The 10,143-nt window shown below is 32.2% G+C and overlaps 1 protein-coding gene across 1 annotated transcript; it reads right to left on the reverse strand.

Annotated features, from left to right (window-relative positions):
- Positions 1 to 1,701: 1,701 nt before the first annotated feature.
- LOC145332441 (uncharacterized) lies at positions 1,702 to 9,040 on the reverse strand. Its single transcript, XM_080177433.1, has 9 exons — positions 9,000 to 9,040; positions 7,374 to 7,443; positions 7,050 to 7,118; positions 6,487 to 6,671; positions 6,081 to 6,137; positions 5,345 to 5,509; positions 5,219 to 5,225; positions 3,486 to 5,129; positions 1,702 to 3,224 (listed from the first exon to the last, which is right to left on the reverse strand). Exons 1-9 carry the CDS (start codon positions 9,015 to 9,017, stop codon positions 1,828 to 1,830), a joined length of 3,612 nt encoding a protein of 1,203 aa, XP_080033559.1. The 5' UTR covers positions 9,018 to 9,040; the 3' UTR covers positions 1,702 to 1,827.
- Positions 9,041 to 10,143: the final 1,103 nt, after the last annotated feature.

A 10,143-nucleotide genomic window follows, 5' to 3' on the forward strand; every position in this document is an offset into this window, starting at 1 on the left:
CCTTCTGTTCATTGCAATAATTGGCACAATGCTAGTTTGAACCAACCAATTAAGAATTAATAAAAGTACCCAAAGTTTTTAAGATAATTTGCTTGGGATAATTCATAGAAAGATTTATATAAAAAAATATATTTAAATTTGATGTTTTATGTCGTAAATATGACTTCCAACTAAAACTTATCAAGGCTGACCAATTATAGACATGCCGGTTTTCGAGTAACTTTTTAGTTTCTACTTTATAGTATAATAAAAGTGTTTATTGACTTAATTTTATGTTGATATAATTACAACACACGACATACTTTTGTTGAACCTATCCTTTATCACTGCTTCATAATTATCACTTCCAAAATGGATTAAGGACGTCTTTGATAACTTTCTGATGTTGATAATTATTTATATTATATTTATTAATTATATGTCTTGAAGGTCATATTTAAGAGAATATGAAAAAATGTGCTAACTTGACTCTAACTATTTGAAATCAGAAGTGCGCTTATAAAGCTTCAAATTTGTAAAGACTTATTTCTTATAAGAAGTAACGTGAACTGTGTGTGTTTTCCTGTCTGTACTGAAGTATCTCGCTAATTGCTGCACTGCACTGGTATGGTTCTCCTTTACAATATAGCTTTTCATAGGTCTTAAAAAGATTTATAACAATTTTGGATGAGGGTACCAACGCCCTCAATGGAAATCGCCACTAGAAAAAAGTATCAAAAAAGTTCTGTTGGGCGACGCCAAGGTATGCCTTACTAAACTGGACTTTCCTTCATACATGTATGCCGGAAGTTTATTTTAAAACTATAATTAAAAGTTGGAGTTCGACTTTCCCCCCCTCCCCAAACCTCAAGTACATCTAGGAGTGTAGCCGCTAGAAGTAAACATATTAGAAGGAAGTTTCATGATTACAGTGTAGTAAAAAAAAAAGAGTCGCTGATTCATAAGTCCAAGCATCTTATTAAATTAAACATAAAAAAAAACTTTTCGCTGCACAATTAGCATTAGTTTGTATAGAGATTTCATCTTGCGCGCAATTACTTTCTTTCATTAGATACTATGCAAAAATAATTAAAAAATAAAAATATATAGATTAACAATCTTGTTTATTACATGTACAAATAAACTTTATTTTTAATTACAAGATATAATTATAATAAATTATTATAAATTATAATAAATATATAATAATTAATTTATATTATTTATTTTTAAGCCAAATAAATTAATAATAACTAGAGATTCTGAAAATGAACTTTATTCATAGAGATGTAGAGAAAAAAATATGAAGTCTGTCAAAGAAGTCCAAGATGGTTGATGGGGGGGGGGGGTTGTTTACTCCCAAAACAAAAAAATTAAATACATGACATTAACCCCCTACAAAACCTTTAAAACCCTCAAAAAAAGAGCTTGGACGTTCTTGAGCTTTGGATTCAATACAAAAAAAACTGGTGTTTTAAGATATAACCACAATTAAGTAAAAATGACTACAAAAATAACCTCAATTTTATAATAATTTGATTTTGATAACATAACAAGATAAATCACAGAATAAGGAATGTTTTTAATTATTGCACATTTCCCTGTTTAATTCACTAACAATATTGCACAATAGGATTTCTCAGTTTATTTATATAATGTTACAGAATAATTATGTTTTATTTTGAAATTTTAAAATATAATTATACAGGACCTCTTTAAGAGCAACTTCAGTTATGTAAAATATTTTTTTAAAAAAATTAAAAATATTCTTGTTTTGTTGTAACTTTTCAAATGTTTATTAGTTGCATAATGGAGATTCCTTGTATAGAAATAATACTTCTATATTCATTAAAATGTAAAAAAGTATACACTTTCAGGAACCTCAACGGGGCCGTGATAATAGTAATCTTCATAATAATCATAAATTTCATAATCCCCAAGTAATGACTCTTCAGCAAGACTCTGTAGTTTGATATTATTCTCTACAAAATCGCCATTGACATCAAAGTAAGTAATAGGAGGAGTAGCAAAGTCATCATTTTCATCCCGATTGTTTTCTAATGATTTTCTGTAGTCATCAAGTGAAGTAAATCTTTTCTTGGTTGTTCTTTCTCCAAATTTAAATGATGAAGGAGTCACCAAGTTCACAGCTTCTGTTGTAGTTGTAGGCGTTTCTACAGTTAGTCTGTTTCTAAACTTTTGAAATAGATCTATAGAGGATTTGGGTCTGAATGACTTTTTAGTTGTTTCTTCTGGTGCAACTGTTGTACTTTCTGTTGTTGTAGTTGAGGTATAATCTGCTTTGGTAGGAGACCAACCTGAAGATTTTGTGGATTTTTCAACCTTCTCTTCCTCTTTCATTGTTAGTTTATAATGATACTTGAGAACAGCTCTTATAGCAGCTTGATTCTTGCTTATAATGTCAGGCAAGGCATAGCCAACTTGTTGGAGTACCTCACTTGTGCTCATCGGGCTAATCTTTTTCATGAGAGATTTAAGATCCATTGTTTTGACTTCATCTTCAAGTCTCGACTCAAAGTCATCCTCAGTGACCTCATTGTTTTCAGTATTATCTGATTTTTCATTTATAGTGGAAGATTTTCTTTGATTGTTGTTTGCGGATTCTCTTTGGTTGTTATTTGAGGATTCTTCTTTGATTCTTGGAGCCCAGGGCATTCTGACAGTGTCTTCATTTGTTTCTTCACTCTCTAATTGTTCCAGATCATCATTTTTATCAGTGTCTTCTTTCACTGGGTCAAAAGCCATGGATGCTTCAGTAAGTTGACTTTCTAGGAAACTTTCATCCTCGACAGCTTTCATAACAAGATCCATCACTTCAGGAACCTTCTTAAACATATCCGATACTTTATAACCAGATTTTTTTAGCAGAGTATTTAGTTTTGAAACTGGGATTTGTTTGATGATATCCTTAATTTGGATATTTGAATAATCTCTTGGCGCGTTCAGATCCTTTTTTATTTTCAATTTTGATATTTGAGTCTTGGAATATCTATTTGCTTCCTGGATGTTTTGTAGCTCTGTAGTACTTGTTGAAGATTGAGTGACAGTACTCTCTGACACAGGCTTTTTTTCTTCTCTTGGTCTTGTCTTCTGCAGTCTGATATGAGTTTTGGAGTATTCATTTTCAGCCATCAAATTTTGTAAACTGTCAGCTGTTGGTAGTTCAGTTGTAGAGAGAGGAGTAGCCACTGGCTCCACTATTTCTTCTACTGGTTCATTCACATCTAAATTAAAATACTTATTATGTTATTTGAAATCAAATCGTACCTGGAAAATCTTTCCTTATCAAAAACTACAACTTTAGCTTTAAATTTTGGAATGTAATTATAATTGCGTATCGTTTTTAGTAACACATTTTTCTGAAATTTTTAAAGAAGATTTCACACTAAAAGCAAACTTTTTATAATTGGCAGACAGGTGAACAATTACACACTTAAATTATACAAATGTAGTTATAGAGCAGCTTCACTACTTACAAACATTACCTATTTTTGATGGATAAACAGTTCTTCTCCTTGTTTTCTCATCATACTCAAACTTTTTTTCTATCTCAATAACAGGCTCTTCAACTATGTCTTTCTCAATATTGCTTTCATCCTGCTCTTGTAGGGAATTTCTGTAGTCCTCAAGAGAAGTAAATCTTTTGATTTCAGGCTCTTTATCAACCTTTTCAACTTCAGCAAATTCAGCTGCTTCACTTGATTGTTCAACCTCTTTAATTGTCTCATAATCATACGTATCAAATTCAGGATTGCCAGAAATAAAATCAATTGACTTTAGATCAGTCTCTGCTTTATCAGATTCCTCATAAGTATCAATGTATTCGAAAGCATTTTGTTTGTCATCAACAATGTCAATTCTTTCTATGATGTCAGGAATAACCTGTGGTTCAAATGGAGCAGGGGATGGGATAAATGGTGTATATTCAGAAGTCTTTGTTTCATCATCCTTTGGCACAAAAAGAGGCTTCTCTTCAACTTGAAGAATTGATTCCTTGGGAGGGGCCAATGGAGCCAGTGTTGGCAGAAACATGGCAGGGGCTGGAGACACAGATTCATTATTAATAACTTCATCAACATTGTCATCCTTTACTTCAGTAAATGGTATGTTGTTGCTGGAATCATCTGGAATATTTATGTTAAAAAAGGGTCCATATTCACCCTGACCTTCTTTACTCTTTTCTTTAATAACAAATACATTATCAATTGGCTCTTCTTTTACACCACTTTCTTCACTAAATTCATCAAGTCTGATAATGTCTTGAATACCTTCTTCCCTATCAACCTCTTCAATCATATCCATCATACCATCATTAGGATCTGATGATTCTGTTGGTCTTTGTCTGATTATTGGTCTTCTGAAAGGTCCCCTTCTTGTTTCCTGTATATTCTCTTCTATAGGATTGTATGGGTTCAGGGAATCTAATCTTCTATTGCTGCTTGGCTTGGCAGCAAATAAATCTTTATTCATTTCATCTAAAGTATTAAATCTTCTTCTTATTGAAGCTTCAGGGTCCTCAAAAACATTTTCAAATCTATCAACAACATCAGGTGGTGTAGATTGTTGTAGTCTGGGTCTTATTCTATAATTTTGAGGTTGTCTGTAAGTTTCCTTTGGATTTTGAGAATTCTCATTTTGCTTGTAGAATCCTTGTCTCACATTTTTGTTGTTATTGCTAAAACTGGACATTTTTTTAGGGGTAGCTTGTTCTTGCCCAGGTTTAGCATATTTATCCATTCCACTTCTTTCTATAAATCTTTCAAAATCAGCATTCCAACGTTTGGGTTTAATTCTAGGATCAACAATTCTATCAGAATTAGCATTGCTGCTGGTATCATCAACCTCAAATGGTGTTTGGTCAAGATTCACTTCAAGATACTGTTTTAGGCGGTCTCTGTCCTCCTCAAGGCCAAATGTGGTCCAGGCATTAGCACCTCCTCGAGTAGTTGAGGCAGCAGTAGGAGCTGTCACTTCTTCTGTCACATACTTATTAGAATTATCATTGCTTGTTGATTGACTGGGCGTGGAGGAAAGGCCAAAACTTAGAGATCCTGGATGTTCCTCTGAAAGTTTGCTGCCTGCTGGACCAGACAATATATTTTCTGGCGTGGATACCTGGATCAAAGATACTTAAATTTTATGTCAAATCACCATAAAAAATGCAGCTATAAAAATGTATTGCTTAAAAAAGAACAGGATACAATAAAAAAAAAAAAACAATGAACCTAGATGTAATATATTAGAGAAATAAGTGTGTTAAGTATTTTGTTTTTGATATGTAGATATTATTTTTAAACTTTATAAAATGCCGTATTTGGTAATTTGTTAATTTGTTATTTCTAGCTAGATTTTTATTAATTTTTATATTTGGGTATATTGTAATATAAAATTTCAATATCTTTTCCTGAAAGAAAGGACCATTTCCCTGAGTGTCAGGTACATCCTGATCAAAGCCTGCGTCAGGATTAACATCCAGTACCTTTGCTACGCCTTCAGTTACATCTTGAACCTAAATATGTATATAATTGCACGGATCTAAAAGGATAAGACAGTGGCCCATAAATTGATGTACATGCACAATGATGATACACAAAGTTACCTCTTCTGAAGATTACAATTATTAGTTGAAACGTTTGGACACTCAACTAATTATTCAACCAATGTAAATTCAATAAAAGTCCTCAAAGTTGTTAAGCCAACGAATAAGAAAACTTCATTATAATTAAAACTTTGTATTGCAGAAAGATATTTGTAGAGCAGCTTCCAAAAAATGTAAGAATCTTAACATAAAAGTAACAAGATGTTTGTCTGTGTGTCTGTCTATAGCCAAGCATTATATAAAGTGAGTCTTTTTATAGGTCTAGGGAATGATCATTACTATTTTTAGGGAGGGGTCCTCTCCACCCTCCCCCCAAAATAGAAATAGAATAAAATATCCCGTACAAATAAGTTTTGCTTTTTCTTTTCAAAACTAAAACTAAAATTAGAAGGTTCCCCCTTAACCTTGCCCCAAGTGCCCTTATGGGCCTCCAGGGGCATGGCTGCTAGTATAAGTGCATAAAAAAAAAAATATCACAAACCTTGATAAGATTTCTGGCGGGTACTGCTGGTCTGTAGGTTTCTTCTCGCACAGGAATCTGAAAGTAAACGTGTTTAATAAGTGTTAAATTTTCATTTAAAAAAGGTTGTGAATTAAATTTTTTTCCCTCTCATCCTGGATTTAAGTTTTTTTTCCTTCAAATAAGGTTTCGTAGCCATACTGGAAATCATAATCCCAATCTTGGACAATTATTTTGATAATTAATAACTGTTTTCCAAGTTAAAATTTTTTTCATATTAACTTTTATTTTAGGTTACTCCGTTTCTTCTCAAATTATTTTAAAGCTTTAAATCTTTAATAACTCATTTTTAGACGTATTTTTATGACGTCAAAAATGACACTTTCTAGCACTTTAATCACTATTTTTAAAAAAATTCCAAACCCACCCTGTATTCCTCTCTATCCACAAACTGCTGTCTGTTCTGCCACTTCAGCTGTTGTCTGCTGACACCCTCTGTCTCTCTGTCTGCTGTCTGCCACACATTGTCTGAGTTGTCAAACTCTCTGTTTTGCCATCTTGTCGGCTGGTTGTCCGTTGATTGTTGATCTGCTCCGAAATTTGGTCGGCCTCCTGAAAAAAAAATCTTTCTAACCCTGTTAAAATTTCATAATCACGAAAGGTTAATGAAGAAAATAAACTTTATAAAAGACTTATGGACATACAGACATACAGTCTGGAGGATCCTGGTACCCAAAGTTTTATAAATATCTTTTTATCTCATTCGTTGGCTAAAAAAACATTAACAGTGTCAAAACTTATCTTAAAAGGGGTATTTTGAACATATACAATATATAAGTTTATCATGTAATGTCCTATCTTTTAAGAGCTAATTTTAAAATGCAGAACAATAATAGATTGATTGGAACTTCTTAAAGTTTCTTGGGGCAAAGCTCATATATATTAAAATAAATATAACTTTAGAATTACAAAAATGGGAATTTAACTCACCAGGATCACTTGACATTATATTCTCATAATCTAATGTAATATTCTCTTCTTTTTCATGATATTCTGATTCTAAATAAATGACAATACAAATGACAATTAGCTAATGTCTGTTTAGAATATGATATATAATTACCTGAAAAAATCACTAAACTTAATTTAACAATAACTGTTTAATTTCCCTATAAATGCATAGGTATCATTGAATCTCACTTTTAAAAAAACTATTGAAAATAAGGGCTACACTAGGCTCTTTGAGGGAAGCCATCAGTTACTAGTAGCTTGCAGGCATATTCTTCAAAATCTAAGAAAAACAAAAAATCTTACCATCATAATGAGATGGATAAAAAAAACCATTGCAGGATAAGCTGCCTCCAACAAACATCATCAAACAAACCTAAATTGAGTAAATCATGTATTTTCATAGCTGAATAATTTTTATATGTACAAAAATTGGAGTAACTCTTTTACAGCAAAAGACAAAGTCAATTATTTGCATTAGTTAGTAAAAATGAGCATTTTATCTAAAGTAAATTCAACCATCTAACTAACATTTTTTTTTTATATTAGACCCTTCTAAAGGTCAGCCCCCCCCCCCCTCCTTTTGTTTTTAGTTTAATTTACTAATAAGTGATTAGGCTACGCCTCTAGAGGCCTTTAGGGGCACTTGAGAAGGGGGTAGTTAAATACTAAACCAAATTTTTTATTTAAGATTTTTATAAAAGAAAAAGAAATTGGGGAGGGGGGTATTACAATAACCCCCCAAACCCCAATTTTTAATTTCATTTTTTTATTTTTAAAAAACTTAAGTTTTTTGGGTGGGGTATTTTTCTTCTATGGGTGATTTCTCTTGAGAGGGTAGTGGTACCCTCCCAAAAAATAGTTATAAGCCTTCTCGGGACCTATGAGAAGCTACCCTTTAAGGAGAACCCAATCAGTTCAGTGGTTAGTGAGACTGACAAACATACAAACACACAGACATCCTTTTACTTTATTATAAGGATAGGATATGGGAAGTTAAATATCTCAAGGTCAAGGTTGACACAACAATACAATGATTACAAACTTATATTACTAATATAACAACACAATAGTTTTACTGCATTTGTAACAGTTATTTCCATACTGGCTTCGAAACCAATCAATATCCAGTGGATTTCAACCGATTCTCAGACTTACAGAAAAATCATGTATAGCATTGAATTACAGACAATTTTCCACGAATATTTAAATAAAAATCATAAATTTAATACTTGTTTTAGGCCCCTTCTTACAATTTTTTTTTATTTTAATATCAACGGAAAGTTGTCTGAATTATACAAAAATAATATTTGATTGTATCATGAACAGTTTTGAACAGATATAGAAAAATGATAGGATTAAATCTAGTTTAATTTGCCTCAAGGGACAAACAAAACAAGGATTAATGTTATGATCTTAAAGTGAGGTTTTTTCTACAAAATTTATCCTCGTACTAAAGTAACAGGATGTCTATTTGTCTATTTGTCTGTGTGATTATAAACGCTGAACTGATTGGGTTCTCCTTAACAGGGTAGCTTCTCATAGGTGCCGGGAAGGTTTACAACTATTTTGGGGGAGGGTACCACCACCCTCCCAAGAGAAATCGCCCCTGTAAAAAATTCCCCCCCCCCAAAAAAAAAAAGACTATAAAGATAGTGTAGCCGCTTGTATATATATATAATATATATGTTAGGAGCTATATATGTACATAAAATATATCATTATCACTGCATTGATATAATTATATACTAGCCTCTAACATAAAGTAGTAAGAATAATTGTCTAGATATTGTCAAAATATCTCAAAAATTTCTAGTTTGAATGGGTTGTATTTTTGTGTAAAGTTTTATAATTGGGTTGGTTGTAGGCTATTTTTCTGACCTCCCATACTCATTACTACAGGCAAGAGTCGAAACAACTATATATACTTACAAAGCTAAGTGTTTTCATGGTCACAGACGCAAAAGAACTGATGTTGAATCTCAATACTTTCACTTTTTCTATTCTTTTTTTTGTAATTCACAAAGTTTAAAAAAAATGTAATTTACCAAAATTTCATCCTACTTTGTTGTTCCGTGTTAAAGAATTTGTGGTGGGGCTTATATTGTGCGTGTGTGTGTGGAAGCAGCGTATAGTGCTTAATAAAAAAATGACGTCATACAATACAAATGGCAAGTATACATTAATATTGACCAATGTAAAATGTATAAAAACCTATTATTGGTCATTTGTATTGGATGACGTCATCTTTTATTAGGCACTATAAACTGCTTCGTGTGTGTGTGTGTGTGTGTGTAGTTTGAAGTATTTGTTTAGATGTGTGTGTGTGTGTGTGTTTGGGAGTGTTTATTTTTTACAGGAAGGGAGCGGGCATTGGAATATAAATTACACTGGTACCAATAATTTTAATCTTTATTTAAGTGTTTGGGTGTGTGTGTGTGTGAGTGTGATAATCAGGGAAGAAGGGGACATTGGGTTGTTTATTACACAAGTCCCCAAAGTCTTATAATGACATTTTTTATTCGTTGACTTTTTATCATTGGACATAAATTTATCGGCAATTGTCTTATCCCTTGAAATCCCTGGTTTATTTAAGTGTGTGTGTGTGTGTGTGTGTTGGAGAATTTTTTAATAGTTTTGATGAAATTGAAAATACCAGAGAGAGTGGGAACAATGGGCTGTTTTTTTCTTTAGTCCCCAAAGTTTTATAACATTTTCTTATTCGTTGGCTTAACAACATTGGAAACTTTTTTCGAATTTCTATTGGTTGGTTAATTAAGTCCAATCGTTTCTCTACGGGAGGGGTAATTTTGTGTACATCATTGGGGGTATACACTAATTTATCGGCCATTGTCTTATCCCTTTAAGTCCCTGTTTTCCTATCCATATGGAAAATGGTGAATTACAGAATTTTAAGGAAGCAATAGACATAGTATATTAAGATGATCCATCTGACTACATTTTTCGTCAAACTTAAAAAGGGAATTTTGTTTACTTTTTGTTAGATATCATATGCGAACGGGCAACATTAACTACGACGAAAATTTTCAGCGATATTATTATTTTTAGAAAGCTA

Source organism: Acartia tonsa, chromosome 11 (genome assembly GCF_053477335.1).
Source record: "Acartia tonsa isolate MP-2025a chromosome 11, ASM5347733v1, whole genome shotgun sequence".
Lineage (NCBI taxonomy): Eukaryota > Metazoa > Arthropoda > Copepoda > Calanoida > Acartiidae > Acartia > Acartia tonsa.

What these genes read in the sequence shown, in the direction of transcription:
- LOC145332441 (XM_080177433.1), bottom strand. An exon ending in TATAATGTCAAGTGATCCTG is followed by an intron (nt 6,672 to 7,049) that starts GTGAGTTAAATT and finishes TTTTTTTTTCAG; the next exon opens with GAGGCCGACCAAATTTCGGA. An exon ending in CCGCCAGAAATCTTATCAAG is followed by an intron (nt 5,510 to 6,080) that starts GTTTGTGATATT and finishes ATACATATTTAG; the next exon opens with GTTCAAGATGTAACTGAAGG.